We start from the raw sequence: 19,457 nt of genomic DNA, 5'->3' as shown, positions 1-19,457 counted from the left end.
CGCCCTCCCCACCGCAGCGCGCGCGCAGGCCAGGTGGGCACACCTGGGACCGCAGACGGTGTGCCTTCCCCGGGGGAACCCATTCCGGATCCCAGCCCAGAAAGGCGGAAGAACCCGCGTGCCCTCCAGCCCCGGGGTGGATCCCGCTCTCAGGCCTGGGAGGTGGTGCCGCGCTCTCCCGCAGCGAGCGCCGCCGCCGCGTGGCCCTGCCCCCACCCCCGGCCCCGCGGGGCTGGGGCTCACCTCGTCCGCCCGCACGCTCGGCGGGGCCACCAGCATGAACGCGGACAGGGGCTGCACCCCGCCTGGGGCCCAGGGCAGCAGCGCGCCGCCTGCGGCCGCCGGGCGCCCCGCCCCGCTCCGGGCACTGCCGTCGCCACCGCCACCCACCGGCCCGGGCCATTGTCTGCGCCGCCCTCGCCCCGCCCCTCCTCCCGCCGCGCACGAGTGACGGGCGGCCCGGCAGAGTGGGCAGGGGCGCGGCGCCCAAGCCACCCGGCCGGAGCCGCCGCCCCCAAACCCAACCCGCGAGCGGGCACAGTGCCACCCGAGCCTCCTCCCCACGCCGGACGTGGGCACCCCCCCTCCCCTTTTGACGGATGGGGCCTGGGGGGCCAGGGGGTGGGGTGATGGCCCAAGATCAGAGTGAGTGAATGGTCAAGGTCAGACTGGAATCCCGCCTCCCGGACCGGTGAGGGGGGGTGACCCCCAAGGTCACCAACAAGACCACCCATCCCTGCCCTCCCCAGAGAGAACACCTGAGGGTCCCTGGGCCTCACACCCTTCCCAGCTCCAAAATCCACTCCTTGGGGCGGTCTGGACCCCAAAGGCCCCCTGTCCTTCATTCCAAGGCAAGGCAGGGGGCTCTGGGGCCTCGCTCCCACCCTGTGGATACAACACTGCTGGGTACGGAGTCAGAGCCCACAAACGGAAGCAGGCCCTAGCAGCCCACAGGGCTGGATGTCCTTCTGTCGCTGGGTTTTGCTCACAACTGGAGAACAGCAAGGCTCAGGGTGGTTTAGCACTCATTCGAGGCCACTTGGTGATACGCACTGCGCTGGTGTCCATCTCTGAAGCCAATGGCCTTCGCTGTGAGGCTGCCTGCCTCCCCTAGTACCCAGGTGTAGAGCAGGCCAGCGGAGGGGCAAACACAGAGGCTGGTCTGCTCCTGGCCCCTCACCGTCCCTCCCCAAACCCCAGTGGGTGATTCCCAGGGCAGCGTTCATGCCCCGAATGGTGAACACATGGGTACTGGGGAAGATGGGGCCACAGATGGGGAAACTGAGGCCGGCGACATGCCAAAGTCACAGAGCTAGTCAGTTTCAGCTGGCTCCGACCAGAACCACAGTCCCCCATTCCACACCTTGCCCTGCCCCCGCTGCCCCCAGGCCCGGGTCGCCGGTGGCTGCAGGGGGTGCAAAGTCCAGGGCACCAGGCCTAGCTCCCTTCACCCTGGCTGGCACCCAGCCCCATCTCCGGTGCCCTCTGACCTGACATTTTCTGATGTTGTGCCACTATCAACTGTCACTCAGGTATCCAGGAAACAGCTTCTGTTGCTAGGGGGATAGCCTGACACAGGTGGCTGGCTGGCAGGGTGGAGCCGCGGGGAGGGAGGGGCAGACTGGGGTTTCCCTCAGAAAGGATCTAGGGTGGGGATGCTGGTGGGGGGGGTGAAGGGGGGATCAGACTGCACAGCTATTGGGTCCACACAGGGGCCCCTGGAAAGCCCCAGTCCCAAGCCTTCCTGCAGGCAAGTATTTTGGGGGCCTGTAGTTGCCAAGCAACTGCTACAGGTTACCATGGGAACTCCCCCTCCTTCCCGGGCTTGTCATTTCTAAGGGGATGCCCTCTCTTTTCCACCTCCTCACTCTGACTTGGCTGCCCTGGGAGGAGATCCCTAGGTCCCGTAAGCTCACTCCCCAGCCCCCAGGGAGATGTGCTCTGCAGTGACCCTAAGTGAAGACTGAGCATCAAAAACCCAGAACTCTGAGAAAATGCAGAGCTCAGAGCCCAAGGCCTTCATTAGAGTGGGGAGAGGACGAAGGGGCTCATTAGCTCTGTTTACGTCTCCATTCTGGCTGTTAACCATCACCTTGGGGCCTGCCCAGCCCTGACTTTGGAAGCTCACTGCAATCACAAGGAATTTGGTGCCAACACCTGTGCCCTACCCCTCCCGGGCATGTCTGCACACAGGGACGTGTCCCCACCAGCCCTGCCACCACCCAGCTGGGGAGTCCATTCACCTTTCAGGGCCTCAGTCTCCCCTTCTGTGTATGAAGACGGCAGAGGTACCTATGTTGTGGCTACCGTGAGACATTGCAGCCTAAGGCCAGGCGTGGGGAAGGCACCACTCCAGGAGGAGTGTGGGAGGGTCTGGGGGTTCCTCCGCAGAGCCCAGCCCATGGCTGGTGTGTGCCGATGGCAGACTGGCCACGACCTCAGGTCCCCAGGGTCCTGGCCGGGTGCCTTCTCCTAGGATCTACTATCTGTCCTCCACCCCCATTCCTCTATTTCCTCTCCATGGCCTCACCTTCTCAGATTGGAGCCAAGGCGAGGCCCCTGGGAAGTGAGTATCCGTTGTGAGTGACCCACTGTCAAGGGCTCGTGGCCGCAGCCTCGTGGGACCGAGGAGCACCCAACTGGCTTCACTTCTGGGGCCAACAGCATGGGCACTCTGCTTCATTTCATTGATGCCCCTAGGAGCCTACTGTCCCTGGGGAACCCAGGACCTGTTCCTCAGCCCCTCCGGCCGGTCTGAGGACAGTGCAGAACCCCACCAGGTGAGCAGCTGGGCAGCACTGCCCTTCGTTGGGCAGGGTCTCTGGGGACAGGAACCCCTCAGGTCTGGACAGCCCACCCATCCAGATGGCTGCCTTCCCTGTGCCCCTCAGACCCAGCCACCCTGCCTGGCAGCAACAGATGAGCTGCCAGAAACCACAGAGGGTAACCTGAGCTGCCCTGGGAGGAGCCCAGGGCCTTGGAAATGGCTTAGAAGGGCCCGCTCGGCTTGCAAGTGAAGAAGGAAACACCAGCTCCTGACCTCGGGAGGCCTGGCCCTGCTAGGTTCCCTGGTGCGCTGTCCTGGGCGCCACCGAGTCACTACCCCTTGGCCCCACCTTGTTTCCTTCCCGGTGTGTGTCACCCCTGAAATGATGGTGCTCCCGGTGCGTTTACAGTTGGCTGCTGTCTCCTCGCAACTGGAAGGTGAGACCTTTGTCTACCCAACTGGTGCTCAGAGCCGGGGTGGGGACACGTGAGGGGGTCACAGCGCCACCTGCTGTTCCTGATAGCACACCCTCAGAGGGCACTCACAACACAACCTGGCCAACCAGATGGGTCCTGGAGACCTCCCCAGACCCCCAACGGCTCCCCCCAGCCCCCTGGGCACCTGGGTACCTAGCCTTTGGGGCAGGAATTACACCAGTGCTCCTGTTGTGGGTTGAACTGTGTCCCCAGAAAGCATGTTGAAGTCCTAACCCTGCACCTGTGAGTAAACCTTACTTGGAAATAGCATTTTTGCAGATGTCATCAGGTTAAGATGAGAACACACTGGACGAGGTGTTTTTATAATGACTGGTGTCCCCATAAACACGGGAAACCTGGACACAGACACACAGAGGAGGCCGTAATGAGGACAGAATCAGAGTTGGGAGCAATGTGCCTGAGTTGAGGAATGCTACGAGTGGCTGGCACCACCAGAGGTTGGAAGGGGTAGGAAAGATCCTCTCCTAAGAGCTTGCAGAGAGAGCGCGGAACTGCCAAAACCTGATGCTGGGCTTCTGGCCTTCAGAACTGATGGAGAATAAATTTCTTTTGCTTTGAGCCACCCAATTTGTGGCACTTTGTTACCGCATGAACAAAAACTGAACACAACCCCTCCTCCAGTACCAACCCCGACCTCAGCCACCCTGGCCAGGTGCAGCCAAGCAAGCGTTTTAGGCGGAGCCCCAGGAACCTGATGGCGACGCAGGAGGTGACCTAGGGCAGTGAGGACGGGGAGCCTGCGGACACACAGTAGATATAAGCTCCAATTATCATCCTCATCGTCAGCCTCCCTGCCTCGAACCAAGCCTGACCACAGGACACTTCTTTCTGGAATATCTCTCTGCACCCACTCCTTGCCCAGATGAATCCTGCCAATAGCAGTGTATGCTCTTGGAGACAGACCCTGCCCCAGTCGAGCCTGGGTGGAGGCTGCAGCCTCCTGAGCGGATCTGGAGGCAGAGGCTCCCAGCTGAGCTGAGCCAGGATTCTGGTACAGGAACCAGGATATGGTCCAAGGAAGGCGAATGTGTCCCATGGCACAGACAGCTAGTACATATTTCCAGGCTGGGGTCTGGCCCTGCCCTCCTCCCTCCAGAGCTGTCTCCAGCTCTCTCTTAGCTCCTCTCTGCCTCCGAGGCTCTGCAGCTTTGCTTTTCCCCAAAGCACACTGCTTGCAGACATGTGCAGGACTGTGTTCCTTTTGTTCTTCGGCTCCCAGCATCAGGGTCACCCTGGAGGTCTATAAGACCCCAGCCAGGGGTTCCTGCCCACCCTCCTTCACCCTGCCTCACTTCCCTACAGCGCTTGCTCTTCCCTTTCACCTGAATAGGCTCTTGTGCTTTGGCCCATCTCCCCTTCTGGGCTGTGAGCTCCTGCAGGACAGGGAGCGCGGAGGACCTCTCAGCACCACCCCCAGAGCTCACACAGCCCCTGCTCAGGGTGAGTGTGAGAGGCACAGTAGCTGAGCGGGTCCACGAGAGAGTCTCAGAGCCCCGTCCTGCCTCTGAACAGCTCACATCATGGACATGGAGGCTAACAGTCAGAAGTGCCTGTTGGGGTGGGGGCAGGGGATGCCCAGAATGACCCCTGGGTGTCCCTTCCCTGCTCCGCTGGCTTCACTGAGCACAGTGGGTACAGCCTGCCCCCTCGTGGTCAGCCTCAGCATGGCAGCCCCAGCAGGAAAACCAGAAAACAAAACACACACCTTTGTTTGGGTGTAGCCAAGGCAGCGGCTCTCCCTGGCCCTAGAAGGTAAAGGAGCAGGATCTGTGGGCTCCAGGGTGGGTGTGAGAAGCCTCAGAGGCCTCCGTTGTCCCTGCTTCCCTCTCCTGTCCTGGTGCTTGGTGCATTCATCAGACCTCCTCACCCTGGCCAGAGCCCTGACTCTGGGACCTCTTCCCAGTGGGGGCCCCGAGGCCACCATAAGGAGGATCTCGACCTTGGCCCCAGCCCAGGGGTCTAGTGCTCTGCCATGCTCTGCATACCCAGCTCCTCATTCCCCTCAAGCCCCCAGGCTGCCCTCTGCTCAGAAGGACCTCCAGGCAGTCCCAAGCATGTTCCCTGGCCTGGGAGCGGAGTAAGTCAGGGATGGAGATCCAGGGCCAAGATATTCTTCCACAAGCCTGTGGGACCCTAGGTGCCCTGCTCTATGCAGCCCAACCTTCAGAGGAGTAAGCTGAGGCCTGTCTCGTAGCCCCTCCACCTAGGCGGGTGTCTCTTCCTAGTCTAGGTGCCCAGGATGGTGTGCCAGGACCCCAGAGCCTGTCCTCCCCAGGTGCCCTAGGAAAGTGTCCAGCCAGGCAGCCCCCTGGGCACCCTGCGGAGCCCCGGTCATCAGCCGGGCATGTCTCCCCTTGCCACGTATGAGCCCTGGACATCCTGCCAGGAGACTGGATGCCCCCGCCCCATGGCTGCCTCCAATCCCTTTCTTCTTTCCCTCTTGTCACCTCCGCAGTGTCCACTCCTCCTCCGACCCCATCCCATGGCCCCCATCTGTGAAGTCAGTGTGTGTATGTACCTGTGGGCGCGTGGGGATGTCCTCCCAGATGGGAGGGGGTGAAGGGGTCCCCAGGATTCCCACTGGAAACCCCATAGGAGGGGCGAGCCCTGGCCTGGGAGACCAGAACCTCTCCTTCTCTGGACTCGGCTCACCTCTCCCCTCGCGCGCCCCGGGCCAATCCCCGCCTCTCCTGGTCTCAGTTTCCCAGTTGTACCAGGAGGGGCTGGACGCGGAACTGCGTAAGCGCGCGCTGAGCGCGGGCCCGGCGCCCTGCTCCCTCCTCGCCGGATGGGGTGCGGGCCGGGCCCTGCGGTCCTCCGCCACCCCCCCGGCCGGGAGCGCGGCCGGGGCCGGGGCCGGGGCGGGGCCGGGGGGGGCACTCACCTGGCAATCTACCATCATCCTCAGCCCTGGCAGCGCATCGCCGGCCCCAGGGCGGGGCCCGGGGCTCGCAGAGGCCGCTCGCCTCGGCCCGCGCGCGGCGCAGGGGCGCGCCCGGCTGCGGGGCTCATGGCGCGGCCTCCCGTCCCCGCCGGGCCCGGAGCTCCGCAACCGCCGCCGCGCGCGCCGCTCCCATTGTCTGCGCCGCGCTGCGCCGCCGGCCGCTCGGGCCCCGCCGCTCGGTTCCGCCCGGGCTCCCGGGCTCCGGCCGGGTGGGCGGGGACAGCCGAGGCCCCGCCCCGCCCCGCCCCGCCCGCCGCAGGTGTGAGCGCGGGCGCCGCCGCGCGAGCTCGGGGCCCGGGGCGCTCGGGGGTCGCGCCCGCCTGCCCCGCGGGCCGTGGTGGGGACCGTCGGGGCCGCCGGGCCTCGAGTCCACGGCCGCGCGCACGCGGGGTCCAGCGCGCCTGGCGGACCGCGCCCCAGGGCCCAGCGCCCCCCGCCTGCCCTCGGCCCCGCACGCCCGCTGGGACCTCGCGCCGCCCCAAACCGAGCCGGGGGCCAGGGCCAGGGCCAGGGCGAGGGCGAGGAGACCGGGAGGCGCGGGACCGTGTCGCCCGATAGGCAGCCCGTCCCCCGTCCTGGTCTCCACACGTAACCTGCGGGGGCCCGTGGTGCAGGGCTGGGCTGGGGACCTGCGGGCGGCGGGACACGGAGCCAGGCAAGGAGGTCAGTCCGCCCCTCTCTCCTCCTCTACACCTCTTCTCCTCGTCCCCCGGCAGGACCCTGGACACCAGGTCCGGCCCTGGTTGCCGTCAGGGGGGTGGGAGCCCAGGGAGGAGGGAGCCCACCACCCGTCCCGGGCATAGTTAATGTTGCAAAGGGCACCCCCACCCCCACCCCACCCCCACTTGGTGATTTCACCCCTTTTTGTACATGAGCAGAGATCAAGATCACTCAGCTCTCAGCGACCAAGTCCAGCTGTGAACATGAACGGGGGACTCAGGGTCATTGCCCTTCACCCCCAGCCAGTCCACACCCTGTGCCCCCTGCTCACCACCCCCACGAGGTCCTGGTCAGAGACTCCCATTTTCAATGAGGCTCTGAGAAGCTACCACAGGAACTTGCCTGTCACAGGGCTGTGACATGGCCTTGCTGTGCGTTTGAACCCAGGTCAATAGACCCAAAAGCTGCGCTTGCACAGGTGCTTGAGGAGGCGGTCTCTGAGCCCAGCCTTGGATATGGGGCCGTCTTGGACGGGGCCATGTGAGGAAAGCCGTGCAGCAAAGGCTTAGTGGGCTCCCTGGGGGAGGAAGCCCTTGGGAGGCTGTAGTGGGGTGAGGGGTCCCCGCTGGGGAGGGCATCCGCACCAGATCACACAGGGCTCTGGAGGCTGGACAAGGAGTTGGGGGTCACTGCAGGTTGGAGGGCGTCGGGGACACCATCCCGGCAGTCTTATCACAGCCACTCCTCCTGGACCTGTAGGGAGCTTGGTGGGCATGTTATTTGGCCCCACTCGAGCATGGATCCCCAAAACCAAATAGGAAAGAGCAGGCTGCCTGTGTACTCCTGTGAGATGGGGGCTGTGGCGGTCATCTGCCTCCTCCCAGGGTGGGGCAGGCTGCCTGGAGGGAGGAGGCAGTTGGCCACAAGGGACAGGAAGCTTTAGTGTCAGGAGCCTCCAGGGTGGACATTTTGTATTTGCGATTTTCTTTCTTAAGCGTGTTTGCAATTTAGAAAACCTCAAAGCCCCCAAAACTGAGGGGCCCTGTCAACAATGCTGCCTGTGGCTGAGATCTGATCCCTTCAGGCAGGGGTGGAGGGCTGCTGGGCCTGTCTCTGGGCCCTCCCACCTCCCTCGGCTGGGTCCCGATCCGTCCTCCTCCACCCCTCCCGACCCTCACCAGGCTCTTCTCCCCTGTGGACAGCTCTGGCTCTAAGCCCTCTGCTTTGTTTTAGAAAGTAACTTGGACCCGGGTTTGGTTCCAAGAGCTGGGTCTCGTCACTCCCTCGACTTTTGCCCTGCGACGGTGACCAGGGCCAGCCATGTTCCTGGGGGTCTGGGCCAAGGCTGAGAAGGGGAATCAGCTGGGTGCAGGAGAGGCAGGGGCTGGGAGGGAGGCAGGGGCTCCCCTCTCCCCTGCAATCCTGCTGCCGCCTGGGCCTCAGGGCCGCCTCCCCCCTGAGGCCTTCTCTGGTCACCATGCCAAGGTGCCTCTCCCTGCCTCAATGTGGAAGCTCCTTGAAGGCAAGTCCCGCTTTTTTCAACACGACGTGCGTCATGGGGCAGGTCCTGATGCCCAGTCTCCCCAGTGGGACACAGGCTGTGGGCCCACCCTGATCCCTCATCCAGGAAGCACCCTGGCACCTCTGCCTGACTTGTCTTCTCTCCAGCCCATCCATCTCCTCTGCTCACACTCTGGCAATCTGTCCTTGCTCACTGGCCAGAAGTCAGGCTACAGGAGGAGTGGGCTTTGGGCTGACCCCCAGCTTTGCCAGGGGGTGGCCAAGTAGGTGGGTGCCTGTTCTTCTTTATGTGGCCAGAGAGTACCCCTCTGCGCCCTCTGTGGCCAAGGTGCCACTGCCCGCAAAGGAGGGAACACTGGGCCACCCAACCCTGGACCCACGCCCTGACCCATCTCTGTCCCGCCAGGCAGATACAACCACGGGGTGGGGAGGACAGAGTGGGGGGCTCTGGAGTCCCTCTGGGACTACTGTGCTGGGGGGGCTGCCCTCCCAGGCCCTCTAGTCCCAGGCCTGTACCTCAGCCTCGGAGCCCCACGCCCACCGATGGCCTCACAGGGCTGAGAGCCAGCAGACACGTGCCTTATGGGCTCAGGGACTGAGTGGCCGCATGGTGGCCAGCCGGTGGGCCTGGCTTCCCTTGATTGTCGGGAGTATGGCCTGTCCGGAAGCACGTGATCACTTCACCCTGCTCCCAGGAGGATAGGAGTGAAATTCTGTTTGTTGCAGCAGTCAGCTTAACTCCAGATTTTCTGGAAAGCTGGGCACCCCCAACCCCCTCTGCAAATTGACCGTATTTAAAATCCAGGCTGCCTGGATCCCCAGGGCCTGGCCGCACAGACACTCGGATATGCAGGTGAAAATCCCCTGGTTGGGGCTTAGCACACGCCAGCTTTTCTTTCTTTCTTAAGATTTATTTATTTAAGAGAGAGCGTGCAAATGTGCACACACGTGTGAGTGGGGGAGGAGCAGAGGGAGAGAGAGAAGCTCAACCAGACTCGCCCACTGAGCAAGGAGCTGGATGGGGCAGTGAGGAGGAGAGCTCTATCCCAAGACCCTGAGATCATGACCTGAGCTGAAACCAAGAGTCAGCCGCTCAACCGACGGAGCCATTCAGGCACCTCCCACACCACCTTTGTTAAAAGCTGCCCAAACCCTCTTACAAAGGAGGTGGTTGGTGCCAGCGAGTGTGGCCCACCATGGGGCACAGGCTAGACCTGGCAACCAGAGGGAGCCAGGCCTGTTCTGCTGCAAAGGCTCACTCCCAGGCTGAGCGAGGGATTGGCTCTGTGTGGCTGGGGGACTTCACAGTCCCCAAGACCCCCGGCAGCCAGAGAAGAGGGGTCTGGGATGCCTTTCACAGCAGCGGCTTAGAAGTGCAACTTTAAGGGCGAGAGGCAACAGAAGGGAGGCACAGGTTGGGTCTCAGGCACAGTGTAGGGCTGACTCCAGGGCCTGCCCCAAAGGCACATCTGCTGGGTGAGGCTGCCAGGCCCTGGACTTCTTCACCCGCCTCCCATCTTCCTGATTCTAGGGCTGTGTGGTCTTTGCCTTCTCCCTCATGGGGAGGCAGCCCTCTACAGTGTACGAAGGCCTTTCTGCATCCATTTTCCAGGTGAGTTCTGCTAACAGACTGAGTTAGGCAAGACTGGACTGGTCTCACATGAGGCTCGAGAAGGGAGGCACTGATGCAAGGTGGCTGCTGGGGCGAGCTGGGTGCTGTGCTGGGGTGAGCTGGCTGCGGGGCTTAGGGCCCCATTCATGGAGCCCTGGCTCTGCTGTCAGCTCCTCAGCCAGCTGGTGGCCTTGTCCAGTGTAGAAAAGCGGATCAACTTCAGGCTAGGTGGCTGGGGCTTCCTGTCATCCCAGAGGTACTCAGGGGACAGCACTTTGGAGGGCTTGTGCGAGATGAAGCGACGGTTCAGGTGACTCTCCTCCTGCCAGGCTGCCATGATGCCATTGGCCTTGTCTGCCAGGATGGCCATGTGGCAGCCTGTGGTAAACTCGTACACCTTGGCCACCCGCCCCCCAAAGACCGCCCCACCATAATAGAAGTCCCCCTCGTTCTCTGCCACAAAGGCTGTGGAAATATGCCTGCGCTCGTAGGGGAACTGCTGGCGGGGTACAGCATAGTAGCCTGGGTGAATTGCAGCCACTAGGTCCCCCAAGGTCTCGGGGCCCCATGGGTTCCGGAACACCATGTCCACGTCGACACAGAAGAGGTAATCCACCTCGCGGTGTGCCCTCTGGGCAATATGCCGGCTGATGGTCTCCATCCGGCGCGTGGAAATCTCCTCCCAGCGGGAGTGCCTCTGGATGGGGATGATGCTGAGGAGGCGGCCGGGGCCCAGCGGGACCCGAGGAATGGCTGCAGGGTCATTAGTGAAGATATAGTAGTACACCTGGTAACCCTGCATGAAGAACTGCTCAGCCGACTCCAGGAAGTGCTGGACGAAGCGGGTATACCTGGGGTATGAGGAATGAGGAGCTTATCATCTGCTTTAGCCCCACGGGTCACTGCCCAGGGTCCCCACTGTGTGTGGGCACGGGGCCTGGGATCGACAGACTGGGGTCCACCTTCCTAGCTTCTCACCTTGAAATGCAACTCAGGTCTGAAACCCCGGGGTTCTCTGGTCTCACATCCTCACAGTCACAGTACCACCTCTTAGGACCATCACAGGAAGGATACTTAATGGATTCTTAAATTCACAAACTGAGCTAACTTTTAGTGAGCACTTGCTAGGTGCCAGGTGGTAAGGGATTCTTAGCTCCTTCGGGACTCAAACTCGGTAACGGCAGGCACCATACATAATCCCCATTTTAAAGTTTATTTATTTATTTTTTTTTTAGTAATCTCTATACTCGCCATAGGGCTTGAACTCACAACCCCAAGATCAAGAGTCACCCAATCCACTGACTGAGCCAGCCAGGTACCCCCCATAATCCCCATCTTAAAGGCAGAGACACAGGCTCAGAGAGAGGAAGGTGAGCACGTGATGGGTAAGTGGATACATCAAAGCAAGGTGAGTGGTGCTGGGGGCCTGGGGCTGCAGGTCCCAGGTGGAGGAGAGTATAGGCCACCCCTGCCCACGTGAAAGGTGAGGGGACCAGGGGCATCACCTGAAGCAGGTGGGCCTTCTGCCGCCTGGCCAGCACCCAAGGTACTGAGGCCCCATCATAGTTTCTCCCTCAGGAGTCCCAGAAAGAGACCCGAGGGCAGCTGCGAGGTGGTGGCTTCTAAAGACAAGGCCAGGTGGGGTTGGGGGAGAGGAGAGGAAGATGGGAGGCATCCAGAGAGAAGGCAGGTCCAGAGTGGGGGGTAGGGGGAGAGGGCCCTGAGGGCGGGGCTTGACCTGCCTGTGGCCTGACCATGGGCCCCCAGTTATGTGACATGGTCTTGAGCATTTCCAGCCCTTCATACCTGCCTGGATTGTTCATGGGAAGCAGAGAGGGGCTAGGCGGCCAAGGGGGTGTTGTCCCAAAGGTTCCTGCTGCTCCCTCACCTGGGCCACCTCCCTCCTTCCATGCCAGGGCCAGACCCCCTCCTCCAGGCAGCCCTCCTGTCATTACTCTCTACTCCCTACCTTCCCACATGCACAGCCTCCGGTTCAGGGCAGGGTCCTGGGTCCAGGTCCTCTCTCTTCCCCCACTGTAAGCTCCTAGGGCTCTATGACAAGCACCCACCCAGCCCACTACTCACTTCCCCACGGCAAACACTGTGAGCCCGATGGTCAGGTTCAGCGGCTGGTAGATGTGCTGCAGAAGCTCAGGGTTGAAGGTTCCCTCGGAGACAATGGGCGCCAACCAGGGTGTGAGCGTCAGCAGCTCAGTAGGCCTGGCAGCAGGGGAGGCCATGGGGACTGAGGACCTTCCCTTGGGAAAGCCTCAGCCTCATCCTGGCCCTGCCTCCCATGCTGTGTGACCCTGGGCAGCTTCATCCCTGTCTCTGGGCCTCCATATCCTCATGTGGGAAGTGGGGATGATCATAGCTCCTTCCCGGCTTGGTTGAGAGGAGGAAGAGTCAATGCACATCAAGTGTCTAAGTGAGCCTGGCACTCCATGCCTGCTAAGTGCCTAACAGGTGAGGGGTGGCCCTATTAGCTGGGAAAGTGGAGTGAGCACCTACTATGTAGGTGTACCTTTTTTTTTTTTTTAAGTAGGCTCCATGCCCAGTGTGGAACCCAATGTGGCACTTGAACTCACAACCCTGAGATCAAGAGTCGGACACTCAAATGAACTGGGTGCCCCGAGCTGTGCCTTTTGCAAACCCCATCTCATCTAGTCCTCCATTCAACCTGCTATGGGGTGGGTATGATTATCCACTTGTACAGAAAAATCTCAGAGCAGTTGGGTAACCTGCTCAAGGTCACGTAGCTAGTGACTGACTACCTGGACCCCAAGGCCACCTGACACCCCCACCACCCCAGCTTCTAAATTAGAGCTCTGCCTCCGTCTTCATGTCCCCACACCCTTCCTCCTGCCAGATCTCTCCATTCTGCACCTAGGCCCTACCCAACACCTACCTCTGCTCTAGGAGCTTGGGCTGAGGGTGCGGTGACCTGCAACATGAAGGGCCAGTGGTGAGGGGGGGCCAGCCCCCAGGGTCACAAAGGGGGAAATGGTGGTCTGCTTACCGTGTCACAGGCTGGAATGGCTTCTCCCCCTTATACTGCAGTTTCATGTTGCTGGTGGCAGAGGCGAGAGAGAGAGAGAGAGCTGTTAGTGCCAGGGCTGGGGACTGAGATGCTCAGAGCAGGAAGGACAGAGTGGAGGGTATGCAAACACCCCCATGGGGCAGGAACCCATCCAGGTTCCAGGCCCACTCCCTGAAAGCTTCCCCACGCTTTGCCCGCTCCACAAGGGTTGTACTCCCCCAGAAGCAGTCTCTCCGGGTCACTGAGGGGCAGGGCAATGAGCTGGACCTTGTGCCGTCCGTCCCCAAGACTGACGTTTTCTCAGACACGTCACTCTGTAGGGGCCTGGCAGTGGGTAGAAGTTTTGAGAGGCTGCAAAGACCTGGTAAGCCCTGTTCTGCCTGCCACCTTCCTGCTTGGGGACCTTGGGTGAGTCCCCTGAGCCCACGGTGATGGTCACTTGTAGCACTGAGCACACAAACACCCATCAAGGCGTAGCTTCGATGGTATTTTGTGGGTGTGATTACCATCTACCCCAGCTGCCCTTAGGTAAAGATAATCCTGCATGGCCTGGGTGGGCCCTCTGGAATCAGGTGGGAAGGCCTGAAGAACAGAGCTAAGGTTTCCGTGGAGAAACTGTGTCAGCACCTGCCTGAGCTCCAGCCTGCCCTTGCTGGTGCCTGCCCCCCTCCTCCATTCTGGGTCTGCAGTGGAAACCCTGACTGAGCCCCCACCCTTCCTCATCTGCATAAAATGGGTAAACTTCTTTCACCCTCAGAGCTGCCCTGAGAGTCAAGGTATGTGCCTGTGCCCAGCACAGAACAAACACTTGTCCAGTCCAGGCATCTTGTTCCCTTCTTGGCAGGCAGCCCCTGTGGCCAGCCTCCACTAGCGTCAACCTGGGTGGAGCTGTGAGAAGGAGGGTCCTCAGGAAGCAGGTTGCACAGAGCCTCTGGCTCGGTCACAAACTGGTTGGAAGGACCTGGGGCCAGACCTGTGACTCCCTCCAATAAAGTCCTTCCCCAGAGGGTGGAAGTGAGGCCCAGAGAAGGCAAAGGCCTTCCCGCTCGAGGCTACCCACGCAGTTGGAGCAGCTGCAGAAGAGGCCTGGGGCTGGCTGTGAGGCCAGACCACCTGAGGACATGGCACCTGCCATTCACTGAGGGACTTTCAGTATGGCATCTTTGATGTTACCTTTGGCCTTCTTAAGTTTTCCTACCAATTTTTAGTCCCTGTTTATCTCTCTCTCTCTTTTGGTGGCAAAATGTACAAAACAAAGATTTACAATTTTAACCATTTTTAAAGAAAGATTTATTTATTCATTTTAGAGGGAGAGAAAGAGAGAACATGTGCACATGAGTAGGGGGAGAGGGACAGAGAGAGAAAAATCTCAAGCAGACTCCCTGCCGAACATGGGGCCTGATGCAGGGCTCGATCTCACGACCCTGAGATCATGAACTGAGCTGAAGCCAGGCACCAGACGATCAACCGACACAGCTACCCAGGTGCCTGCATTTTAACCACTTTTAAGTGCACAGTTCAGAGGCATGAAGCACATTCACACTGTCATGCAACCATCCCCACCATCCCTCTCCAGAACTTTCTCATCTTCCCAAACTGAACCTCTGTCCCCATGAAACACTGACTCCCCTCAGCCCCAGTAACCATTATTCTACTTCAGTTTCTATGAATTTGATTATTCTAGTGATTTCATATAAGCAGGAATCCTGTAACACTTGTTTGTCCTGTGATTAAACTCTTGAATCAACAATTTTTATCTATTTAAGGTTCAAAAAATTTATTTATCTGACAGAGGGAGAGAGAACAAGCAGTGGGAGCAACAGAGGGAGAGGGAGAAGCAGGCTCCCCACTGAGCTGGGAGCCCGATGTGGGGCTTGATCCCAGGACCCCATGATCATGACCTGAGCCGAAGGCAGGTGCTTCACTGACTGAGCCACCCAGGCAGCCGTTGAATCAACAATTTTTAAAAATGAGTCCATCAAATTGGCCATCTGCCCTAGTTTCCACACAAACAAGCATGTCAGGTTCCCGCTCAGGAAGTGAGGGCACTCTGCAAAGGCAGCAGGTGAGGAGGAAGAGCCCTACCACAGCCCTGGCAATTGGCCTCCGCCTCCCCCCAAGCCCAGCCACACTCTAGCCTCATTAAACAGCTTGTCAATCATAAGAATACTGAAGCCACAGATGAGCTGGAGCCAAAAACAAACAGCAAACAGACAACCCCCCCAAAAAAATACCCAAAACAAACCCGACTTCACACTCATAGGTAGGGAAACTAAAAGTAAAGAAATCTAGATGAAAAGATGGGAAGATGCAATGACCATTTAACACACACATAAATTCTTCAATCTATTAGAAAAAGAGCTGAGTAGAACCAGAAGATAGACAAGCTGGAGAAAGAAAAAAAAAGTAGCAAATACTTTTGGGCAAAGGTGGTGCTAAACAACCCAACACAGGCCTGGGAGAGAAGGCCGTGGAGCAGGTGCATCAGGGAAGAGGAAATTTAGTTCTTGGGAAGGATGTGGGAGAAATGAGGGCCTCAGTAGGAATTAAAGAAATGAAATCAAACCCCAAGGGATAGCATTTCCCCATCTCTCCAATCAGCAAGGTGGTTTGGTTTTTGCTTTTCCCAACACCCAGTGCTGCTTCGAGGACTGGCCTGGGAGTGGCATCTGTGTGAACAAGAGAGTGTGAGCATGTGGAAAGCAATCTATCAAGATGGATCAAGAATCTCTCCATATCATCTGGCCCAGGGTGGGAACTATTAAATGAAAGGATTTTTAATATGGAAAAAGCTTTATATCTAAAGCTGCTCATTACAAACTCATTTAGAAAACTGGGGGAAAAAAAAAAAGAAAGAAAGAAAACTGGGGAAATTGGAGGGGGCGCCTGGGTGGTTCAGTTGGTTAAGCATCTGCCTTCACAGCATAGTCATGATCTTGGGGTCCTGGGATGGAGTCTCATGTCAGGCTCCCTGCTCAGCGGGGAGTCTGCTTCTCCCTTTCAGCCCCTCTCCCTTGCTCATGCTCTCTCTCTCAAATAAATAAGTAAAACTTAAAAAAAAAAAATCCTGGGGAATTGGAAACAACCGAAATGCTCCCTGGTCATTGGTGGGAAAAAGGTAGGCATTCAAGAATTATGACACAGCTCCTGGGGTGATAAAAGGATGGTGACCACAAAAGAGTATGAACACACGCTGATGAATATAGCCAGTTTTGGGAACACAGGCTAAAAATCTCAAAAACATATGATCGTAACTATTTTCAATAGCAAGCAGCCTTTTTGGTTTTAGAACCAAGTAAGATGCACAGTCTGTTCAAAGTACAGCAACCAGGGAGTCGACCATGAACTTTGGAAGCAAAGTATAACTCAGACTGGCTGGACACAAGATGTGTTTGTTTCTTTTGTCTTTTCTGCTTTCCAGCTTCCAAATTGACTATACTCTGTGTGTGTGTGTTTTTAAGATTTTATTTATTTATTTATGAGATACACACACACACACACACACACAGAGAGAAGAGACAGAGAGAGAGAGAGGCTGAGACAGGCTGAGGGAGAAGCAGGCTCCCAGCAAGTAGCCTGATGTGGGACTCGACCCTGGATCCTGGGATCACACCCTGCGCCAAAGGCAGATGCTCAATGCCTGAGCCACCCAGGCATCTGTGTTTTTAACAGTGAAACATGCCTTGTGGTTAATTAGCAGTCCATGATCTAGATTTTATTTTATTTTTAAAAGATTTTATTTATTCATGAGAGACACACAGAGAGAGGCAGAGACACAGGCAGAGGGGGAAGCAGGCTCCCTGCAGGTAGCCTGATGTGGGAACTCCATCCCAGAACCCTCCGGGATCACGACCTGAACTAAAGGCAGATACTCAACTGCTAAGCCACCCAGGAGTCGCTATGATCCAGATTTTAAACTTGACTTTAGCTACCATGAAGATACCCCCTTGAGACTGACCCAGCCCACTTTTTCATTCTTAACTATCAAAAAGTCAGGTTTGGGGCAGCCCCGGTGGCACAGCGGTTTAGCGCTGCCTGCAGCCCGGGGTGTGATCCTGGAGACCCGGGATCGAGTCCCACATCAGGCTTCCTGCATGGAGCCTGTTTCTCCCTCTGCCTGTGTCTCTGCCTCTCTCTCTCGCTCTCTCTGAATGAATAAATAAATAAATCTTAAAAAAAAAAAAAGTCAGGTTCGTTATGTAGCGGAAGACTGGCTACATGTTAATCTGCTCCTCAAATACACATTGCACACAAAATTTAGCAACAAAGTCCTAAGAGCACGTGTCCCAAGTACCTCCCAAGTGGCACGTGCTACAGCAGACTGTTTACAGGTGTTGTCATACTCTATGTTCCAGGTGGCCTGGGTTGGGGGGAGAACTATCCCATTTTACAGATGAAGCCAGTGAAGCTCAGAGCCCTGTAGCACCTCAAGCTCAAAACCTGGTGCAGGGGGGCGGGGAGCAAGGGTTTGCCAGGACGCTGGAGGACTGACATGGGCATTTTACTCCACATTTGTGGCAGCCCATAAATGACCCAATGCTTATCAAAATAACCTGCGGAGGGACCTGAAAACTCTCCCAGTGTTCCCACTGCAAGCAGGCCCAAAGGGCCCAAATTCTCCCTGCCCCATACTTACAAGATCTCTGGGCAGGGGAGATAATAGGGGACATAGGAGAAGGGCAGCCAGGTCTCCATATACATCCTGGAGAGGAAAAACACTTGCTGATTGTCACGAGGCTGAAAACCCACTTGGTGCACGTTAATGGGCTCAAAGGCCCCCAGTGGGGTGCATTTGGGGATCCCCCGCCACTCTGGGTCTGGCTGACCTCAGAGGTCAAAGCCCTCTGGGTCTTCTGCAGTGTGGCCACTATTCACCCAGTCATTCATTCCCGGGACAGGAATGTTCTTGGTGCCAGGCCCTACACATGGGGGAGTAGGGTGTGGTGGTGGGAGGACTACACAGAAGGAACACGTGGGGTGAATTTTGGTGTGTGAACAGGTGGTCTTCATTAATGGGGCTAGAAGGATGGTCCAGGCAGAGGAATGAGCAAGTGCACAGGCCAGGAGGTCAGTACAAAGCAAAATCCAGAAACCAGAACTAGTTTGGTCTTTCTGGGGCTGGGGTTGGGGGACAGGTGTGCCAAGGGAGGAGGGTGGGACCTAGGAATCTGTAAAGGGGCCAAGGTTTGGGGGTTGAGATGCCAAGAAAGGGAGGAGTCTGGGGTGAAGGGAGGGCCCCACAGGGGCATGCTCACCACAGGGACCAGAGGGCAATGCCCGACAGCAGGCTGAATCCGAGGCCCAGGGCCAGTCTGCGGCAGCGCATTGCTGGGTGAAGCCTCTGAACCCGGGCACCTGGGGAGCCTGACCGGCTTGGTGAGTCGCCCCCCTCTCCCAGGGCTGTCAGGCTCTGAGCCGGGGGCTCCGGGGTGGAGGAACACCTGCAAAGGAATGCTCCCCATCCTTGCTGCCCTGCCCTCCCCTGGGGAGCCCCAGCGGAGACCCCTCCAGTCGGTGGACATGGGGACAGAGGCTCAGGGCTCAGCCAAGCCTACGGCTGTGCCTCGGGAGGGGCCGCCCGCCCGCTAGTCCCGGCTCTCGGGTCTCCCTCCCCGGCCCCGCCCGCCCTCGGCGGGGAGCAGAGCGTGGCCCGGCCAGCAGGCCAGGCCAGCCTGGGGACTCGGGCAGCAGCGCAGGGCGGGGCTTGGGGAAGGATTCCCGGGGCGAAGAGGGGGACCCCGGAAATGGAGCCCGAGTGGGCCCCGCGGGGACCGGCCGGCCGGGGCGGGGGCTGCGCCGAGAGGGGCGGCCGTGATGCCCCCGCGGCGGGCTGCGGGCGGGCCTAGGTGGCAGGGACCCTTGCTCCGGGCGCCGGGCCTGGGCTCTCGGGGGACGGCGGGAACGCGCTGCAGCGCTCACTCGCTCGGGAACCTTGGGCAAGTCACTGTCCCCCCCCCCCCCCCCCAGCTCCCGTGCCCCTCGGCCAGGGGGCGCCGCAGCCGCTGTCCGGGCCGGGACCCGCAGGCGACTTCCGCCCGCCGCTGCGGGCCGGGGCTCAGGGCGCTTGCGGGCGCCGCGGCGCGGGGCCGGGGAGCGCGACTCACCCTGCGGCCGGACGGGCTCCAGGACCGAGGGAGGGGCGCACCTCCACACGCAGGCCAGGGCGCGGCTCGCCGGCGCCGCGCGATCCCCGGTGGCCACGCCGCGCCCACAGCCGCGCCCCGGGCTGACCCGAGGGTGGGGCGGGCCGCGGGGTTGGGGGCGGGGCCTGCGGGGGCGGGGCGGGGCCGGCGGGGCGGGGCCGGCGGGCGGGGGCGGGGCCGGCGGGGCAGGGAGGTGCCCGCCGCGCCCCGCCCCGGTCCCGGGGAGCAGATGGGCCCTGGGCTCCTCCCTCTGCTGGGGTCCTGCGGCCTCTC

The 19,457-nt window shown here is 59.6% G+C and overlaps 3 protein-coding genes across 31 annotated transcripts in view; 1 reads left to right on the top strand and 2 right to left on the bottom strand.

The window, feature by feature from the left end:
- Positions 1-6,226, bottom strand: part of RALGDS (ral guanine nucleotide dissociation stimulator) — a 41,710-nt gene extending 35,484 nt beyond the window's left edge. The window contains exon 1 of the mRNA XM_038548882.1: positions 6,149-6,226. Within this exon, the coding sequence (XP_038404810.1) occupies positions 6,149-6,166 (18 nt within the window). The 5' untranslated portion in view covers positions 6,167-6,226. The remainder of the gene's footprint in view (positions 1-6,148) is intronic.
- Positions 483-3,831, top strand: LOC119873352. 29 transcript variants are annotated; one of them, XR_005364840.1, is made up of 6 exons: positions 490-691; positions 1,389-1,532; positions 1,894-2,288; positions 2,539-2,780; positions 2,892-3,204; positions 3,523-3,831. XR_005364840.1 is itself a non-coding variant. In XM_038548885.1 (5 exons), the coding sequence occupies exons 1-5, from the start codon at positions 1,656-1,658 to the stop codon at positions 3,540-3,542; spliced, it is 318 nt and encodes a 105-aa protein (XP_038404813.1). In that variant the 5' UTR covers positions 1,630-1,655; the 3' UTR covers positions 3,543-3,831. The 29 variants fall into 29 exon arrangements, 3 of the variants coding, with proteins under 3 accessions (XP_038404813.1, XP_038404812.1, XP_038404811.1); XR_005364860.1 differs by lacking the exon at positions 490-691 and having other exon boundaries at positions 708-1,532; positions 2,539-2,566; positions 2,701-2,780; positions 3,177-3,204; XR_005364861.1 differs by lacking the exon at positions 490-691 and having other exon boundaries at positions 708-1,532; positions 2,539-2,566; positions 2,701-2,780; positions 3,177-3,204; positions 3,512-3,831.
- Positions 6,227-9,288: 3,062 nt separating the features above from the next.
- On the bottom strand, positions 9,289-18,390 carry GBGT1 (globoside alpha-1,3-N-acetylgalactosaminyltransferase 1). The gene is given in 6 exon segments (NM_001003193.1): positions 9,289-10,852; positions 12,087-12,221; positions 12,910-12,945; positions 13,021-13,071; positions 17,678-17,743; positions 18,297-18,390. Coding segments are annotated over 6 exon segments (1,044 nt in total). The 5' UTR covers positions 18,368-18,390; the 3' UTR covers positions 9,289-10,167.
- Positions 18,391-19,457: the final 1,067 nt, after the last annotated feature.

Source organism: Canis lupus, chromosome 9, assembly GCF_011100685.1.
Source record: "Canis lupus familiaris isolate Mischka breed German Shepherd chromosome 9, alternate assembly UU_Cfam_GSD_1.0, whole genome shotgun sequence".
Classification (NCBI taxonomy): domain Eukaryota; kingdom Metazoa; phylum Chordata; class Mammalia; order Carnivora; family Canidae; genus Canis; species Canis lupus.
The sequence above is the reverse complement of the archived record's forward strand: the minus strand, read 5'-3'. Positions and strand labels throughout refer to the sequence as shown.